Source organism: Lacerta agilis, chromosome 2 (genome assembly GCF_009819535.1).
Source record: "Lacerta agilis isolate rLacAgi1 chromosome 2, rLacAgi1.pri, whole genome shotgun sequence".
NCBI lineage: Eukaryota > Metazoa > Chordata > Lepidosauria > Squamata > Lacertidae > Lacerta > Lacerta agilis.
This window is the reverse complement of record NC_046313.1, coordinates 11,331,466-11,351,580: the sequence shown is the minus strand read 5'-3', so window position 1 is coordinate 11,351,580 and position 20,115 is coordinate 11,331,466. Positions and strand designations below refer to the sequence as shown.

At 45.1% G+C, this 20,115-nt stretch overlaps 1 protein-coding gene across 9 annotated transcripts; it reads right to left on the bottom strand.

The window, feature by feature from the left end:
- Window positions 1-699: 699 nt before the first annotated feature.
- ZNF740 (zinc finger protein 740) lies at window positions 700-20,090 on the bottom strand. Of its 9 annotated transcripts, none has more exons than XM_033138580.1 (8): window positions 19,952-20,090; window positions 15,784-16,003; window positions 15,457-15,602; window positions 12,129-12,257; window positions 11,853-11,942; window positions 9,956-10,079; window positions 7,165-7,283; window positions 700-4,751 (listed from the first exon to the last, which is right to left on the bottom strand). In XM_033138580.1, the coding sequence occupies exons 3-8, from the start codon at window positions 15,496-15,498 to the stop codon at window positions 4,662-4,664; spliced, it is 594 nt and encodes a 197-aa protein (XP_032994471.1). In that variant the 5' UTR covers window positions 15,499-15,602; window positions 15,784-16,003; window positions 19,952-20,090; the 3' UTR covers window positions 700-4,661. The 9 variants fall into 9 exon arrangements, with proteins under 9 accessions (XP_032994471.1, XP_032994474.1, XP_032994473.1 ...); XM_033138583.1 differs by having other exon boundaries at window positions 12,165-12,257; XM_033138582.1 differs by lacking the exon at window positions 15,457-15,602 and having other exon boundaries at window positions 15,637-16,003.
- Between the last annotated feature and the right edge of the window lie 25 nt (window positions 20,091-20,115).

Below are 20,115 nucleotides of genomic sequence, written 5' to 3'. Positions count from 1 at the left end.
TACCAAATATCACAGCACCCTAAGGCAGCCTGTCAAGTACATTAAAAACGACACAGAACGATTTGCTGGTGAGTTTTGTGCACAAGCCACCAGCGAGACAACCAGAATTTCAACAGGTTTCAAGCCACACCTACTGATGGGATGCCAGTTTCTCAACTTCTACGGAAGAAGAGGTATCGGGGTAGAGGTTAGGGGCAAAAGCATCTCCTAAAAGTTTCCCCAAATGCACGTTAATGTTAGGAGGCTTCAATCGGTGAACTGAAGTTGTGCGTACAAATAACATCTTGAGGCGGTTGGGAGGGGGGAAGCTGTGGGCACTGGTTCACTGCAACATGGCACACACTCAAAAAACACTGGATTTCACCCCACACCCAGAAGGGGAAGATGCTGCATCAACAGAGGTTGTGTTTAGAGACAAGTTTGCACGTAACATACAAATTTCATAGTTTATGCAGAGCCCTGCTTCCCTACTGCAACTCCTGCTTGAAATCCGCTTTGTTCTCTGCTATAGCCGCACCAACGCAAACCCCTGCCAACTGCGTTTGTTTGTGTCGCTTTCCCGAACCCCTTGCCAAGTTTAAAACTTTCTTTCAACACAACCACCTCTTTGTGCTACTCGATGAACAAACAAGATTTGTTTTGAAACCATTTCGTTTTTGAAACAGTGGAAGTCACAGACACTTCCCAGTCAAGTTTCACTTCTGTTCCTAAGTCAATTTCACCTCCGTCAACGAAAAATGCAAGACTTCACTCATCCTGGGTGTTGCTATCAATTCACTTGAGAAGGGTTCTTGTGTCATTTAAGTATCGCTTCCAAGAAGACGACAACCAAGTCTGTTGCGCACACTAGCATAGCCATGCAATGCATCATTTCCTGGATAATACCATTTCAGGTAGGGTAGGAGAAAGTTGCGTGTTTTACACATTCATACTTTTTCACTCTGACATGGTAACTCGCTGCGTGCAGGCATTCTGTCTTTTAGGACATTCAAGCACATCACCTGTTGCACACTTTAGTCGTAAAGCTAAGAAAAAAGCTTTAACCATGGTTTTCCTTACCATATAATTCTGACTCCCTCAGAAGAGATTGCCTATACTCCCATAAAAACACGACAGCCCATTTTCCAGGACTTCCCAAAGCATTTTGTTCCTTGAAGGCATCTGAAAGTTCTGCCAATTTCTCTCCTAAATATTTTCCTTAGAGGATACTTGAGGAACACAGCGGATACTTTTACAAAGACAAGCAATCTCACCTTGCAAACAAATTAATCTTCAGAGCCGAGCCGGGCCACACTTCTGTACATTGAAGTGTGACTTGCACTAGTGAATAAGTCACAAGCTAAGCCATGTGTCAACTGTACAAGGAAGATGACTGCAATGGGAAGTAGAAACACCCTCCTCCCCACTCACTCACCCAGCTAGCTATGTTGCCTTTAACACCAGCAGCAAGCAGCACCCTCCTTTCTTCTCGCCAGGTTCTGAGAGGAATCCCAACAGCAAAGATCATGTGCCACACAGCGGCTCATGCAAGCCATTTCCAAATCTGCAATTCGCCATTCATCTGCCTGAGCAGAAACGAGCATTTCTCTTTGCTAGCTAGCTCAATGAGGAGCTGGACTGATAGCTAACCCAATGGCTGGCTGCACTGGCCAAGTGTTAACAAGCAGGCTGAAGAGTGCTCATTTGGTGGCACGCTAGCCTGCCAAGCCTCAAATAGCTTTGTGCTGTAAAAAGCCACACGCGCTTCAGAGGGATCGAAGCAATGATGGGTCATTGCCCTGTTTGGCACACAAAGGGGTCTGGCATCAAGTCTGTTCAAGAGAACCAGATGATTTTCAGTGCGCTGAATGGGGAAATAAGCTGCAACACTGAGTACATTTTTGCAATGCAGTGGCATTAATGAATTACTGAAGGATTAATGCCAGAGGATTAACCAGAAGAGAGCAGAACAGCATTGCCTAGTGTTCAATGAAAAGGCGTTTCCTGCTAGAGAAAGATATTTTCCTTTTTAAAAACACTTGGTGCTTCTTGCCCTAGAACTGTGGCCCAAGAGAGGAGGAAGCCAGGAGAGAATCCCAACTTACTGTATTTCTACAAGCATTTTCTAATGCACAATCCCATAACTGCTTCTGTGGAAAGCGAAATCACAAAGCCACGCGTTCGCTCAATTGTTATTATTTTCTAAGAGTCAACACTTTAGTACAATGCTTTTTGCTGGCCCCAACCAAAACAACAAGCCACAGTTCCCAGAGTTACACTTAACAAATCAATCAGCACAATGAAGTGCAGAGTAAAAGGGGGCTGAAATAATTATAGGTTTTAAGGGGGGGGGGAGTTCAATTTACCTAATGAAAGGAAGTGGGAATGAAACACTGGTTCTCCTAACACACACAAGAGGGGGAACTTGAAAAAGCTCCCTTTCCATCTCTGCCCCAAGAGCCAAAGTAACCAGTAAATCTTGGAAGCACCATTATGATTTTGCATAATCCTCATCTTGCACCAGGAAAGCTGGACCTATGACCTGCTCTGTAGAAGCACAGAACAAATGGTGTTGGAAGTCCTTTCCAACAGTGCTTTCTGTTCTACTACTTAAGACAGCCTACTCCTGGGTAGGCTCTGCAATGCAGTGCCATCAAGCACAGCGTTAACAAACCGCATAGCACACAAAACTCTCCCATTGGCCACTCCAACCAAAGTTCAGGCTGACTGCAAGAGGATGAGGGAGTCTAAGAAACTACACTGCCTTTTAGACAGCCACTTGGGAAATGACAGAGAACACTTAAAAAAGAAACCAACCAGGTGATTTCTCCAAGTTTACAAGTGTTTTTGAGCCTGTAGCACGCAGCGCTTACTACTAGAGCATTGTTGTACTTTTGGAGAAATCCTTCTTGATCTAAAGTATTCCACCTCTATTTACAAACCTTTCCAGTTGCATTGGCAGGACATTTAAACTTTCAAAAGTGCTTGCTGTCTCTCTCTGCAACATGACCTCATGGAGGAAGCCAGTCCTCTACTGATGCATGTCTCAGTGGGAATTGGGACCCAACGGAAGCCTGCAGAAGCCTGGGAGAGGTTAACTCTAGAATGGGGAAAGGGTAAGAGGAGTTTATCGCACAAAAGACACAGGAGGATTTCAGATATAGATGTCCATTCACAAGACGGGGGTTCCAATGGCAGAGTTCTGAACTGGCTGTTCTCTCTCCCCCAACACCCCAACGCAGTCACAAACCCTCTGCGAGAACCAAAACCGATGGCAATATTTTGCAGACACCTGCTTTCCTTGCAGACTTGCTGCTGTTTGTTGCAACCCAGCAGTGACGACAGCACCAGCCAGGATCACATCTTCTGAATCGGGCTGAATCTTTTGAAAAGAGCCTCCCCTCCCCCCCACTCTCCAATTAAGGCCTGCAAAAAACTGGGACAGCCAAGAGCAACTGGAGACTTTGCTTCTCTCGGACAATGGCTTTCCTAAGATAGGAGATAGCAGTACTTTGGCCGAGGCAGCAGAAACCAATATGAAGGAGTAAGGGCATCCTGGACTTGGTTTAGTTGTGAGCTTCGAGTACAGCTGCTTGTCATCTTCCTCCACATGGCACAAGATGGATTATAGTCCCTTCCTGCCAGAGGAACACTTTGAAACGGTGGACTACCACTGACTCTCGTGGCGTTGCTGGTTTTTTGGAGGGGTGGGCGAGGAAGGATTCCCATCAGATAAAGATACTAATTGTACATGAAGCGGAGTTCAATGGGGTGGATCCTGAACACATACAGGATATATATATATATATTTATATATACAAGGGAAGGGGAGCAAGAGCCAAGTTTCCTGCAAAAGGTCTGAAGCACCCCTCCTCACTGGAAGTAGCCAGACACGTCCCTCCAGCCAGCAATCATCAGCATCTCCTCTTGCATTTTGCTGGTAGTGAACACCTGAAAGGTGGGCTTTTATGGTACCCAGGAGCACACATCACCCCACCAGCCCTTGTTTCTTGAAACCTGAGGGTTGAGAAAGGGATCCAGATCCTGCAGGAGAATAAAAACCTCTGTAGACCTTCTGGAAAAGCTCTAATGAGACAGGCTCCTGATATGGCAAAGCTCTGGTGCGACCCCTTGGAATCGAAATCCTTCTGTTGCTAACCTGTCTCTTAAATCCACAGCTTTTGCTTCTCAGCTCTGTGAAAACAGTTTGGTGCTTGATTGTTGTCTTTTTAAAATAATAATAATTTTTAAAAATGATTATTAGTCTGTCCTTCTCCCACCTTCGCAAGCCCAAAAGGCTGGGCAAGAGCTGGCAGATCTGTCAATCGAGAGCATCGAACATCATAATCAGGTCTTGCAGGAGGGTTCAGCCGTTCTCACAAAGCCTTTCCTGAGGCAAATGGTGATAACTCCAACAAAAAACAGGAACTCAGACAAAGTTTATCCACAACCACAAGGGGCTGGGAAGCCAGCCCTGGTTTGTCCTCAACTTATTTACAGTGCCAAGACCTTGTCTGAAAGTCTGTGCCCCCACTCAGCTCTGCCCCCTTCCATAGGGGGAGGCCCAGCAGGCAAACACAAGCACAACCCCAACCCACCCCCAACAAATGAACAAAATAACCCACAGATAATCCTGTTTGCTTTGCAGCTCCTCCTCGTTTCCCCTTTCTCCTGGCCTACCCCTAAAGCAGCAGCTGTGAGTCAGACGCTTTGCTCGGGCAACCCTGGCACATTCGTTTGTGTCTCAGCAGCCGGTCTGTCCTGGAGAAGCTCTGAAAAGAACAAAGGAGAGGAAACATCTCAGGAGTGGCACATGGAAGAAAGTGGGGCAGAGAGAAGCACATGTAGGGTCAGAGGGAAAGCTAAAGGCTCAGTACTAGGTGGGGGGGGGCACACTTAAGCATGGAAAAAAGTGTTGCATTTGGAGAATAAGCCTGAAACCACAAGAAGTGGCTGGTTAATTCAAACCAAGGTGTGAAATTTTGCCACCCACCTCCAGCTTCTCAGCCTTACGGTTGTCAGATCAAAATTCTGTAGTAGCAGCAGAAGCCAGAGTTGGGAGAAACTCCTTTATCCCTTTCGGGCTTTCTCTGACAAGAGAGAAAGCCAGATGGGCATAAGGGAACTCCTTCCAATTCTGGCTTCCTCTCTTCTTTGCCTACTTGCCCAGTGCACACCCAGCTCCCCTCCCACCCCTAGACCCTCCTTTCTCAACCTTGCATCCCCAGATGTTAGATGTCAACTCCCACCATTCCTAGCTGGCACGACCAGTGGTAAGGGATGATGGAAGTTGTAGGTCCAACAACATAGGCGGAAACAAGGCTGAGAACGGCTGCCCTAGATCCTACTTGCAGTTTTGCCTCGGAGCCACTATCTTCTTGGACCCTCCTTTCTTTAACTATGTCTCCAACACCAATTATTTCTTCCAGTTCCTTGCTTTTCAGCCTCTCACTTCCTTTGATCTCTTGGAACAGCTTTCCAGCCCTCCTCTCTCCCTTCCCACAGAGCATACAGCCCCTCCTCATCTTAAGCACTGATTCAAAGCCATTTCTTGCCTTAGTTCCTTGTCTCCTCAAGCCTCATTCCCTACCTATACCCCCTTTGGGTTCTTGCTTTCTCAGCCTGTTGCCTACTCTGTATCATTCCTCAAGCCACCTTGCCTCTTCAGTCCCCGACTCTTCGTTTCTCTCTCCCTTGGGACCTCTTCTGGGTCCTCAGCCTGCCCTACAAGAGATTTGGATTGCAGCTGCAATGACTATTCCCCCTTCCCCCATGTAAGCAGGTTTGCAAGCATTTCACAGTACTGTACTCTGAGTAACTGAACATTACATGTCATGCAAGTGTAACCAGAGGCTTCACAGCCAAAAGCACAATCCGGTAGATACATGGGGGTTTATTGTTTTTGTTTGTTATTATGATATGTATTTTTGCATTTTCTATACTGCCCTGTGAGGTTCGGATGAAAGGCAGTATAGAAATAATAATATACTAAGCTGCAAACTAGAATGTGAAATCACGGTTTGAAATGGGTTGCAAACCAGGATTTGTGTTAAGCATTACATTTGGACAGAGTAAACAATGGTTGTTTGCTGGCTTCTCCAAATCTCTTACTGCTGGAAAGGTGATAGCCCAGTCTTACTAGTTCCTAACTAAGTACGTCCTTTATGAGCAGGCTTGGCTGAACTATGGTTTACTGTCTGTCTGATACTTTAACTAGGTTTTTTTATAAAAAAAAACCACACCATATCATAGGGTTGCACACAGCTAAATTTATCTGTACTGCAACATAAACTCCAGCTATAGAGTACTAGCAAGGCCATGTACTGGCACACAGGAAAACAGAGGTGAGCTGTACAGACAGAGAGAATCAGCCACAGGAATGGCGAAAGCAGCCATCTAGAGTCCTAAAGTCAGGACTGCATGTATTCTGCACTTCCACACAAATACCAAAAATGCAAGTTTCTAGCCTCTGCGATTATCAAGGAAGATTTAAATGCCTATGTGCAATGCTTTGGGAAGCCCATTACATTCTCCCCAAAACTATCAGAACAAAATATGCAAATTAGCAGAATATGGCGCTGTTTGATTGGTATGGTTTGCCATTTGCAAAGTATAGCTACTTTTGCTGCAAAAGTGATATATACATACATATATATATATATATAGTGCACATAGCCTGACTAATGCCCTGCTCTCCAATTATTTGAAACCCCACTTAGTCCTTCCCCAAGCTTCTGAAAAAACAGTTATCCATACATTTACTCTGTGGCTTAGGAGATAGTTTTAAAGTAAGCCCTAAAATGGTAGCTTCTCTATGACAGGTTAGTTCTTTTCTGCTTACTCAAAAATTCCATGGATATGCAGGATACATGTAGCTCCAAAAGCAATCAATTCATGCGCCATAAAGCTCAGGAATGCACTCACTGTCAATCAAAACAGACTTCCACACAACTGAGAGTAACTTCCTGCTGCTACAATGATCCATAATTATATGGATATTCTCTCCCTTGCTGGGGAGAGCTGCCAGTTGCAGCCTAGTACTTTCTGCACCCTCTCAATCTAGAATCCCACCCAAGAGATCACCAGTGCCTCCCTTCCCTTGGTGCAAGGAGGTCTCCCAAACATCTAACATCTAAAGTGCTAACATTTCCCGTCCTACATGCAAAGTGACGACGGAGGCATTACCTGCAGGCAGCGCTCACACTGGTACGGCTTCTCCCCACTGTGCACACGCTTGTGGCGCTCCAGGTGGTATTTCTGGATGAAGCGCATGTCACACACATCACACTCAAATGGCTTCTCACCTGCAGAAAGGAGAAAAGAGGTGCTTTTGGGGTGGGAAGCAACTTGGGCGCCTGTCTCATTGCTCCCACACCTTTTAAGCCCCGGTAAAGCTGGCGTGGGCCTTGTCCTCCGCTTCCCTGGGGTGCTCCCAGAGCCCTCCTCTGGAGCCAGAAGTGGGGTAGGGGCTTTATTAAACTGCTCCGCTGAGGCTCGGGCAGCCATGCACTCCTCAGCGGAGCAGTTTAAAAAAACTGCCTGCCTGTGCGAAGGCAGAGAGGGAGCCCTGTGGACGGAGTCTGACAGGCTCTCTCCGCAGGGCTTTCTCTGCCGCCGCTGCCTTTGGATGCCTCTTCCTCCTGGTGCCAGGAACAAGGCAGCTTGTTCCTGCTGTTGGGTACCAGGATGAAACTACGTCAGCTCCCTCGGTGGGAATGGAGCAGTTTAACACTGGCGCCAGTGCGATGAAGAAGCAAAGGCCACTATGACAAAATGGGCTCAAGATATAGGACATCCAATCATGATGACAGAATGGGAAAATTTATGGAATGTGACTTTGAAACTTACTGCGAGTTACAATATTAGAGAGAATATATTAAAGATGGTACATAAGATGGTATCTAACCCCCTCCAGATTATCAAAAATGTATAAGCATTTGGCGAACGTATGCTGGAGATGTGGAGGGAATAATGGCGATATGCTCCACATGTGACGGACGTGTGGAAAAATTAAGATATTTTGGGGCAAGATCTATGACGAATTTAAAAAGATGCTGGGAATAACTTTCAAAAAAAGACCAGAGGTATTGCTATTGAGCATACTTGATAAGGATATTCCTAAGCAATCAAGAGAAGTGTTTTTATACGCAACGGCTGCAGCCAGAATCCTTGCAGCTAAGATGGCTCAATTGCAGAGATGGCTCAATTGACAAATAGTCTTAGAGGTAAATCAAAGCAACAATTTAATGAAAAATGGGATGGATATAAGAAATACGTTCAAAAACATAGCAATAACTCATTAACTACGCCAGCTTTCTAGTGATTAAGAAAGATAACGAGTTGAAAAACAAAGTTAAGGATATAAAGTGTTGTTAGAGTGTAATAGACAAGTGTCTCAAAGAATGACTATTGATTTAAGTACATTAATGTTTTCAGAATGTGTATAAACATAAGGAATTAACAGGGAGTCATTTAAAAAAAAATGGTGGGGGAGAATTTTTTCTTTTTTCTTTTTCTTTAAAGGGGATATAAAATAAGCAAAGAAAACTGGTAGTGTGATACCAAATTGGTTCATTTTACAGAAAAACATTACCAAATAAGACATAACAACAATGAGAAATTAATAAGTTAAAAGCTACGGTATATTTATGTTTATATTTTGTTTATATTTTGTCAAATGGATCTATTAAACAAAATCTGAATAAAAAGTCAATAAAAAATAATAACAACACTGGCGCCAATGCAGTTTGTTCCTCCCTTTCAACACCGCGATGTTTGGGTTGGTGATACATCACGAAGTTGAAAACCTGACGTCGCCCACCCCTGATTTGCAGTAACTACCCTTGACACCAGATTTCTGGGTGGGGTGGGGAGGTTAAAGGGGGTAAATTGTTGGTTTGATGTGAATGATTCTTGGACTAAGGGGAGATTGAGGTTTTATTTATTTGTGTTTATTTGTTAATTATTATTTTTTTTTAAATAATATTTATTAAGAATTTTACTTAAAACATACAAATAAACACAACTACAATAACAATACATAACAACCTACATATTTCTTAAAACTAATGTTACTTCCTCACATCGTAGTGGGACTTCCTCCTGTCTCCTCCTCCTGCGTCCCTTGTAAATACCTTTTCATAACTTCCAAAATTCTCTACAATTCTATTCTATTCTCTAATAACAAAAATCATTAATACTTTATCTCTCTTAATCTATATTATACCATTGCCTAAATAATTGATCTTATATCTTATCTGTTTATTTGTTAATTAATGGGTCTTGAGTATTGCTTTGTTTAGTATGGTTTATTATTGTTGTTTGTTATTATTAACATTATCATCCCCATCATTATTTGTGTGCGTGTATTTATTGATTGATTAATTGAATGAATGGATGTTCTGTTATATGAAATATTAATGTGATATGATTCCCCTTCCTGTTTTCACTTATGGTAATATAAGTATGGTAATGTGAGTACAGTGGTACCTCAGCTTACGAATTTAATCCGTTCCGGAAGTCCGTTCTTAAACCGAAACCGTTCTTAAACCGAGGCACACTTTCTCTAATGAGGCCTCCCACCGCTGGTGCCCTTCCACCGTTCGGATTCCGTTCTTAGACCGAGGTAAAGTTCACAAACCTGGACACTACTTCCGGTTTTGCAGAGTTCGTAAACCAAATCGTTCGTAAACAAGACTGTTCTTAAACCGAGGTACCACTGTATTAAAAAGGTGTATCTTTTTTTTGCTGTAAGTCGCTTGGAGACCTTTGGGTGGCAAGCAACCAATATGTCCAATAAACAAATGACATGATAATTTTATAAGGCAAATTTCCTTGGCGAAAGCTACCAGCTGGCAGAGTCTTGCTGCAAGAAGCAAAAGCTTAAGTCGCAAGCCCAGTGCTGGCAAGGAAGTTGCTTGCTTCCCACAATGTTCTCAGGCATCACCACGTGCAGGAGGACTCTGGGACCTCTTACCTGTATGGATGAGGATGTGCCTCTTGAGATGGTAGCTGCTCCGGAACGCACCATAGCAGTGTTCGCAAATAAAGTTCTTGGGGATTCGGAGCTGGAAGGACCCGTTCTGCTCAATCACCATGACCTGCAGCCAAGGCACATACGGTTACTGCTACCTTCTTAGCTAACCTGCAACTTGCCTACCTACCGCTGTCATTCAATAACTGGCTTGGAGTGGATTTAGAGGGGAAAGCTATCAAACTTCTGGCGCTTTTCCTGGAAAAAGAATGGAAGAAGCGTAAATGGAAGGGATGACTTTTCCAAAAATCAAGATGGAAAACCAGAGCAAATACAGCAGGAAACAGGAACGGAAGATATGGAACTGGGTGTGAACTAACTAATACATAATAAGTAAATAACTATGGAATATTATTTTAATATACGGTGGCAGTGGAGAGACTCTTGAATGGGCAAAGATGGAAATACATTATTGTTTAATATGGAGGAACGGTTGTTGAACTTATTGGAAACAAACTTGATATGTTTGATTAGAGAAAAACTATTGCAATAATAATAATAATAATAATAATAATAATAATAATAATAATAATAAAAAACAACGCTTCTGGACTTTTTGTGTAAATAAGGGGAAACGAATTAATCCATTTGGGTCAGAAGAAAGGGAAAATATTGCCTAACAGAAAGCTGGGTGTCATTCTAGAGTGATTATTTTGAATAATTTATTTTATGTAATTGATGGGGGGGAACCAAAAGTCTTTTTTAATCTTGTTTGTTTGTTTTCCTTTGGTGCTTTTTCTTTCTTCATTTTTGTTTTTATTTAGATTAGTTTCTTTTATTGTATTATGAAAAAGCTTTAAGAAAATCTGATTTTTAAAGCAGACCACGTAGCAGTCTCACTGGCCTGCTGAGCCTCCTTCCCCTCCCTTTGTACTGCTACTACAATTCTGCTGCTACATGTGGAGTCTGCTGGGAGTCCAGTCTCAGTGACACCCTTCGTGCACGTGAGTCCTTCACCCAAGAGCCAGATGCACGGGTGGGGGGAAACCTTACCTCAAGGGTTTCTCTCTCAGCCTCAGTTTAAACTCCAAAGGCTCCCAGGTAATAACTAGGGCTGAGCAACATATCAATACACAGACTCTCTTGTGACTTATGTTGCCTGTCCAGTCCCAGAACTGAGATTACTGCCATTGAGTTCAAAGTATCGAAAACCATGTCTTCTCCTTGACATCTGATGGGTGTTCCACAGGGTGGGTGCCACTACCAAGAAGGCCCTCTGCCCGGTTCCATGTTAACTTCACTGCTTGCTGTGAGGGAACCGTCAGAAGGCCCTTGGAGCTGGACCTCAGTGTCCGAGCTGAATGATGGGGCTGGAGACGCTTCTTCAGGTATACAGGGCCCAGGCCATTTAGGGCTCTAAAGGTCAGCACCAATACTTTGAATTGTGCCCGGAAACATAATAGGAGCCAATGTAGATCTTTTAGGACTGGTGTTATATGGTCCATCCTGAAAGTCATTCCTTAGCTTCTAGGACTCAGACACTTCTTTCCACTGTTTCAATGTGATTTATCCGCCTGCTATGTCACTGCATTTTTAAACTCACCAGTTATGTTATGCTTCTTTCCTGCTGCACTTTTAATGATTTGATCAATGGAATTGTTGCGCTCTCTTTCTTTATTGCTATAGTTGTTGTGTTTTTAATCTGGAAGCCACCTGGGGAGCTTAAGGGCAGGGGAGCAATTTCTAAAAATATCCAGCCACTTCCAGCTGATGGGAGGTAGCCTTCCAGCCCCCACAAGAATCTGACAGGCGTACTGCTCCGCATCTTTGCCAGCAGCAGGGAGATCCTACTGAGGAGGGCTGGACCTTTTGCTAGCCCATACAACTTAAGATTACCTGCCTTTTTATGAGACTTTTTGGGTTGAGACCCTTCTGTCGCTTCCTCCTCCTTTCGGCTGCGCGACTTCTCGCTTTCCTTGCGGTGATGTCCCTGGCAGAGAGGAAGTGGGACAACACAGGTCACAAAAACACCTGCAGCTCAACCCAGGGCCCTAAATGCCACATTCCCTATCCGAGCTTTTTCTATTCGTCACCCACTGACACGGCTGGAAAGGGGCACAGGGGAGCACACAGGGACCAGCAGCGCAGACAAGCTGAAAGTGGGCTGGCCCCGTACCAGCATGTTTGGAGCACCCCTTTCTCCATTCTCCACCTGCTTAGGGCTTTGCTTCGGCATCATCTTCTTGCTGGCAACCGTCGGCACGAGGCAAACCCCAGAGAGTCCCTCGCAGGCCAGGAGACTCGCCTGCGGGGAAACGAAAGCGGAGAGCTGAGTACGAGACAAGGCGGGCCGGCCCAAAACGAGAACGTGGCTGCACCTTCTAAGCAAAGGGTGGGGGAACCTCCAACCCAAATTCAGCCCTCTTGGCCTTTCGGGCCCTCGGGACTCTCCCCAGCCCACATCTCCTCCTCGGCTACACACCCTTCCCCCTAGGCCACACTCTTCATCAGCCTTACTTCATTCCCCACCCCCAATCCCCTTGCTTTTGCACCACAGGAATGTGCCAGTGGATGCCAGTGGTGACTCTTGCTTGCCTGGATGTATGACAGAGGGGAACAGATGTGTGTACACGCACCAGCCTGCTGTGCAATGGTAAACAAAAACCCTGCATGTGTTGCTCCGCCCACTTTGGTCTTTGGCCCTGGCCAGATAAGAATGCAGGCCCTGGGCTGAAAAATGCCGCTCCTGTTCTAAACTGTGGGCCACAATTTGACATGGGACTATGATGCCCTGTGCTGGCAGTGTATGTTTGTTTACCAGCAAAGGATATGGATGAATGGTCATGTGTCATTGGTGCTTTAGAAGTGTTTCCTGCATTGCAGAGGGTTGGACTAGATGACCCTTCGGGGGTCACCTTTCCAACGCAACATTTCTATGATTCTACTGGCATTGAAAGAATAGCAGGCCTCCAGCTAAGACAGTAGAGCGAGGTTACTTTGCTGAGCTCCTTGAATCATAAAAACTTAAAGCCACTCAGCTCATTGTCTTTTCTGGCTCTCAGGAGACCAGAGTGACAAACTTGTGGCAAACACACACACTCTATCTCTAAAACAGCCGGCTTTTGTAGAACCCCCTTTGCTTTTCCACCTAGAGCAGTGCTTCTCAAACCTTTTTCTCTGGGCCACACTTTCAGAATCAAAATTTGCTCGCCCCACAGAAAATTTTTAATTGATAAGCGCCGCACTGGAAAACAAAAGGGAGAGCTGAAAATTTTTCACGTCTGGCAACCAATGCGCCCCTTCAGTTTCAGATGGGTAACCAAGTCTAAAAAGCCCAGGACACAAATTTTTGCAGCCCTCTAGTGGCTATGGTGGTTCATTTACTGGAAGTAACGTATTTAGCATTAACTCTGGAAGTGTATACTTGATTCTGACCAAACTAAGCCTCTGAGAGTACAGTATAAATCAGAAGGCCTAATATGGGTCAGGATCAAGCATTGGATGCCAGATGTGAAATATATTGGCATTATTTTCAGCTCTCCTACCCCACTACTGTATTATTTTGATACTGTGCTATACTATGCTATGATACACTGAAATATGTTTGTTTGATTGTCCTTAAATCTTTCCACCACACTTGCCATCCTCTCCTGCCAAACCCTTTGAGGGCCGGTGACTTAGAGGCAACTCTTGCTCAACTTGGGGCACCTGTCAAGTGGCTGCTTACAGTCTGTACCAAGCAGGGATGAGTCTTGCGGGTTACTAACAAGCACAGAGCTGCAGGCCAGCAAGGTTATCACTGTCTGACATCTAGACTTATGTCAGTGTGCACTCCTGAGTTGGGAAGTAAGCTAAAGACAGGTAGCTCAGGTTTAAGCACTTTGGTTTTGTTTCCAAGCCTAAGAGGCAGACTCAGGGCAGGGATGGGGAACTTGTGGTTCTCCAGAAGTGGCTGGATTACAGCTCCCATCCATGACTATGGACCATGCTGGCTGGGGTTAAGGGGAGCTGGAGTCCAACAGGTCCCCCATCCTTGATGTAAGTGCTGCTTCTCGCCCACATTTCCTTATTTTATATTTAAAATGTGCATAGGGAAGCGGCCAGAAATAATGGAAACTCTGCATCTCCAGGATATCACAAGGATGAGACCCAAGCCTGATGAACTTCCAAGGACATTTTATCAGTCAGTATCGCATCAAAAACACATGCAGCCCTCGATGCTTTTTTTGGTGGCCCTCAGTAACATTTGACTCCACCTCCAGCCCTTGCACTGCCTTCCCCTAGCCAAGTAAATGAGGTACTGGGCTTTGGGAAGGAGACATGAGGGCTCTGACAGGGTCCTAGAGTCCTCCTTCCTCCAGCCTAGTTAGCACTTTCCCAGCTTCAGGAAGGAGGCGAAAGGGCTCCTGCTAGAGCCTTGTGCCTCCTTCCCAAAGTCCACCACCTTGCTTAGTAGTAAAGTTTTGGGAAAGCCAAGTGAGGGCTGGGGAGGGGGTGTCAAATTGTGGGATTGCTCCTCTCCCCACCCCCACACACATGACAAGGTAGCATGCGGCCTGCAAGTTCCGTGTCAAAGTATTCTTTCATCCCCACTCAGTATGGAAAGTTGGGCCGCCCCGATAGACTTTTATAGCACCCTCTTCCTTAGGGATGTGGACATAGTGATAGTTGATGGGGGTGGGTGGGTGAGCGTGGGCAATTTATTCAACCAAATTTGTGGCTACAGAAGTAAACCTATTGACACTAGATTAGAATTCATGGTAGCTAGCCCAAAATGAAAGAACAAGGCAGTGTAGCATAGCGAACAGTGTTGTACAAGAGCATTCCAAATTTCTAATCCCTGCTCAGCCATGAAGCTCTAGGGGCGATCTTAAGGCAGACACCGTCTCAAGGCTATACACTGGGTGGTTGTTGGAAACCCAACTCCCAAGGGATGGGGAGGGATTGAAAAATAGTAAAGAAAGCATACATGTGTATCTGCATGCTTTCTATGCTCCTTGTGAACTCCCCTTTACTTGATCCTTTTAAAAACAATGCTTGACAGCTTGCTGGTGTGTGTATGTGTGCGTGTACATGTAGCAATTTCCTTATATGAACTAAGAAAGAGACCAAGCAGTTTCAGTGAGCACCGATACTGCTTCTGAACATCACAGTTCAGGTGACTATGCATGAGACCTGTTGCTCTTGCAACTGAGGATCCACTGCAGGTGGCCTACAGCAGCCTCTGCACTGTAACGTGGCACGACAACCAGCTCCCACACCTCCCCCCCGTGCCCCGCCACGCTTGGAATACTGGATAGGGCAAGGTGAGGGCACAAAAATAACTCATAAGCAGCCTTTGCAGAATTGCCTCCACATCCTCTCCTCTCCCCACCCCCTTCAAATGTTATATAAGGCTCAAAGCCCTCACTGAAGCTGGTCAAAAGAGGAAGCCACTTCTCTCCTGATCCACACCCCAAGCAGAGCTGAGAGGAAAGGACCAGGATGGCCTGGCCACTAAGCACCTTGACTAGGGAGGGTCCAGCACTGAAGGCTTGGGAATGCATGCTAGTCACTGGAGCAGACCACTGAGAGCTCAGCTGCTTTTAGGTTTCGGAGAACGGATTATCACCGAGGGCACTTTGCAGCCACCTGCTGTAATGATGAATTCCTGTTGGGACAGGATGGGAAAACCGGCCTGTTACCTGAGCCATCGCGTTAGTCTGACAGTCCTCAATACGTAGATTTACGCCAAGTCCTTATGCTTTTCTCTCTCTCTCTTGCCCAGGAAAGAATTTTACGACTACAAAGATTTTTCAGTAAATTGTTTCTGCGTTGGTCCCGTCCAATACCTTCCACTTTGACGACATCTTTCTGGAGTCGGGAATGCCCAGAATTTGCGCACAGAAAATTTCCCCAGCCCTGTCAAAAGCTGATGAAAGCTACAGGCTGTGCTGCTCTTGTGGATGAGTCACCCCAAACCTAAATCTCCCTTTAGGATGGGGATAGGATGCCAAGGTCCTCCTAGCACAGCTGCCACAGTATTGCTGCTTCTCCTCCTCTAATTTCAACCTGTGGGTTAATCCAGAAGATAGGTTTATTGAACCATTTATTTATTTCAGAATGGAGAAAGAGAGAAAGAGAGAGAGAGAGAGAGAAACACATTGATCAAAGATGCTTTGAAGCAAGCAAAAAATAAATAAACGCATGGCTCAATATTACCATGCAACGACACACATACAAAAGATAAACAGTGCCTTTAAGCAAGCACAGGTAAAATCCATCACACAAAAAATGCCCAAGAAACCAGACTTGCTCGCTCTCAGTGAGCCTTCAACCTTCCTCAGCAACAAAGATATGGCTGATCATCTAATGATCAGGAGGGAGTTTGCTAGGCAGATTCTTTTGACAGGGAGACACAAGAGACAGGGATGCCATTATGGAAAGGGCTGGAGGCCCACCAGCCTTCTTCTGAACATCTACCAATGAGTTAAAGCAAATCAAGGCCTCATCTGAATATCTTAAGACATGAGATTGTTGGGGAAGGCAGGGAGGTTAAAAGTAAAGCACCCTCCCTACACCTAAGTGAGAATTTCAGGCAGTCACATTCCACGGATGCCTGCAAAAAATGGCTGTTGCTGCATCAGCATTTGTAGCAGGGAAAACTTGATAGGGTGTGTTCACAGACAGTTCACCACTGGTTTAACTACTGGGTGTACTCCTACCATCAGACGATTCACACTTGGCCAGTAGTGGTTTAGTACTGTTTGACCTTGAAAGGTTTAAGGGAGCTAGGGTGAATAGAGTTTAACCACTTCTATCCTCTTGAGTAGAAATAGTTGGAGAGTGTCCCCCAGAACACTTCATCCCGCAACCCTTTGCTCATTAAAAGGACCGTGACACTACTTAGTTCTCAGCATGGGGACAAAGTGGAGAAGAACAGCACAAACAGTACAGAACTGAAAGATTTTACTGCTGGAGTAAACAACTGCTGTTTTGAAAGGTTGATTAAAAAAAATGTTGTTCCTTGTTAGTATTCTGTGGCTTGTACAAATTGCAGGCCTTGGTTTGGCAATCATGTTTTGGATTTAGGGTTGTAGCCAATGCTAGTCCTACTCAGAGTAGACCCACTGAAATTAATGCAACTAAGTTAGTCATGGCTATTAACTTCAATGTGTCTACTTTGTGTAGGACTAGCACTGGGTGCAACTCTTTGCAATATTATGGCAGGAAGTTTTAAATTTTTGACTATTTACTATGTTTTTATATGTGCGGTAAGCCGCCCATGATGGGTGGGGTATTGTTGTTATTAAACAATATATGATTATAATGGTGTTTCATTTTCCTGTACCACAAATGGTATGAATAAATTTCTGCTTCCTGTTGCCACTTCCACTTTCAAATGACGTAACCACTTTCAATTCACATCTCATTCATGCAAAAAACCTTGTGAGATGTCTTGAACTGCTGTGCTGGTGCCAACAGCTGGGGAAATTTGCTACACTACTGCAACATGTTGATCCACAACACAACACTAGTATAAGAGCCTTTGCACCTGAACCTATTCACATTTTTTAAAAAAAACCTTGCACAGCAAGATATTGATCTACAGCAGTTAAGCAATTGTCCAGGCTTGCAAAGCGAGGGCAGATCCACATGTTACTTTTTGCAGTCAAGGGTTCACTTATTTGACTGAGCAATCTCTATACAGGGACATCTTCAGAAATCATGCGTGAGCGCATTATATACATTCCCCTATAAAGCAATGGATGCCTGGATCAAATTCCAATGTTAAGTGATTCACAGTGAAGCAGTTCATGTACAAGACCACAGTCCACTGCCACCCAACATATGAAATTACCGTAGCATCCAAATCCAGCTAATCTCTGCAGCTTTCTCTGTGGTCTCAAAACCCCTAAAGACTGATGCATAGAGAATTATAATTGATCATCAAAGCATAATAAGAAATAAAATTTTAAAATAACTGAATCCTACGAAGTGCTACTCTTAAACCTAACGAAACAGTAAACTGCCAGCGGAAACATCTAACGCTTGACATACAATCGGGAATCTAGAGTACAGTCAAACCTCGGTTTTTCAACGTCTCGGCTGCCGAACAATTCGGAAGCTGATCACCGAAAACCCAGAAGTGAATGCTTCCATTTTCAAACGCGCCTCGGAAGCTAAACAGCTTTGGTTTTCGAACGTTTTGGAAGTCGAAGGACTTGTGGAACAGATTACGTTCGAAAACCGAGGTTCCACTGTAACTGTGTAAGTTAGCATTACCGTAGGTGTGCACCTATAACACTGAATAGCCATGCATGCCTACGTTAAGTAACCAAATAACTATCTACAATGTTTTACACAGAGAAATAAATATTAGCAGCACACAAGATGGCAAATATACATTGTGTGCAGGGAGAAAATGATACCAAAATAACCTGAAGAGCAAAGGGCAAGGTGAAACACAAGTTAGTGTTAGAAGGTAGTAATTTGCTTTGTGAAAAATGCCCAACACATTTCAACCAAAGGTACTTCCGTGTACATTGAGGAATTTTTACTGTGGAACAGGATAGATTGAAGACTTTTCTCCCTGAGGAGGACCTATGTTTGTGAAGTATTGAGCAACCTTCACAAAATAAATCACTACCTTCTACTACCAGCTTGAGACCTACAATTGCTTTTATTTTATTAGACCAGCTGTGTGTTTATGTTCAGCTGCAAGTTGTTGAGATCCTTAAACAACATTAACTAACACCCTTTATAGTTCTGTGCAAGAACTCCTTAAGTGTTTTGCTAAATTCTGTTGCTGTGTAAGGATTAATATGAAACCTGCATAAAGATTATAATGCTCAAAAATTTTAACTTACACATCACCACCAACATGCATACTGCTTGGCGTCATAAGCAAAATTGCCCTAACAAGCTCACAACCTAAATTCTGTTGCAAATTTCAGGAGGTGAGGGAAAGGAAATGAAGAAGAATGAGAGAAAAGGGAACAAAAAGGAACAAGTATCTGCAAAGATAATTAAAAATATTTAGAAGTTGCTGTGTTTGGCATTTCACACTACAGAATCAGACAGGAACTCTGTGGTGAAAGTGGGCGTCACAATTTGAGAGGAAAGAAGTTCTGGGAAGCCATTTCAAACATAAAGGAGAGCAACCTCAGTCACACATGTGGCTCTTTCTGTGCACAGCCCCACTCCTTTACACACCCACCAAAACCCAGCACATAGCATCCCATGTTCTAATCGTCATATTAATTCCTGCATGGAAATACTACTCCCATGTAGAAATCTAACATTGCTGAAGCAGCCCTAGCCTTGACAACTTCTTATGCCTCACCAGGTTATGTGAATTAACAAAGTAGAGGTGAATTCCACCTCTGCACGACCCCCCTCCGTTGCCTGGAGAAAGCCTGGGATACGAACATGGGGAACAACATCGCTTCCTATTGATGAGGTGCTTAAGAAGCGTGATTGTGCGCACGTGTGTCAGCGTTATTATCCGCCTCCTGCAGATGGGCGAGCGGGGTGCCTTGAACGAGATGTCCTGCGCTCTTCTGGCAGATGCAAAAAAATTCAAAACCAGCGGCCTCCTGAGTCGCTGCTCGGCCATCAGTTTTAAGGAACAACTGCCTCCACCACCACCACCCCACACACACAAAAATCCCTTCTCCTTACTGGAAAAATAAATAAAAATAAAAGTGCACGAGGAGTTCCAGGCACCAACCGGGTGCAAGGCGTGCGGGCAGGTGCGCAGCGGGGAACCCAGCGAGCGAGAAGGCCGTGCGCAGAACAAAACACAAAAAAAAACCGTGCAAGCACCTCAGCAGCCGCGCATGCGGGTTGCGCGTGCCCGGGAACAGGAGGGAGAACCTGCTTCCCGCGAGGGCTCGCCACGAACGGGCTCCTTGCAGGGGGTCCCGCCAGCGGCTCGGTCGCGCCGGGCCAGCCTCGCGCTCGTGCCCCCCCCCTCCGCCCCCCCTAACCCTCCTCTCGGAGCCCCCAAGGCCGCACCTGAAGCTCCACTCGCGCCGTTCCGGCTCCCGCTTCTCCCGGGGAGGCAAGTTCGCGCCCAGGCACCTCCGCCGCCGAGCCCTCCCGGCCTCCACAGCCGCCCGCCGCTGCCACCCCGGAAGCGGAAGCGTCGGAACCCGGTACAGACGCACAGGGCAATCACT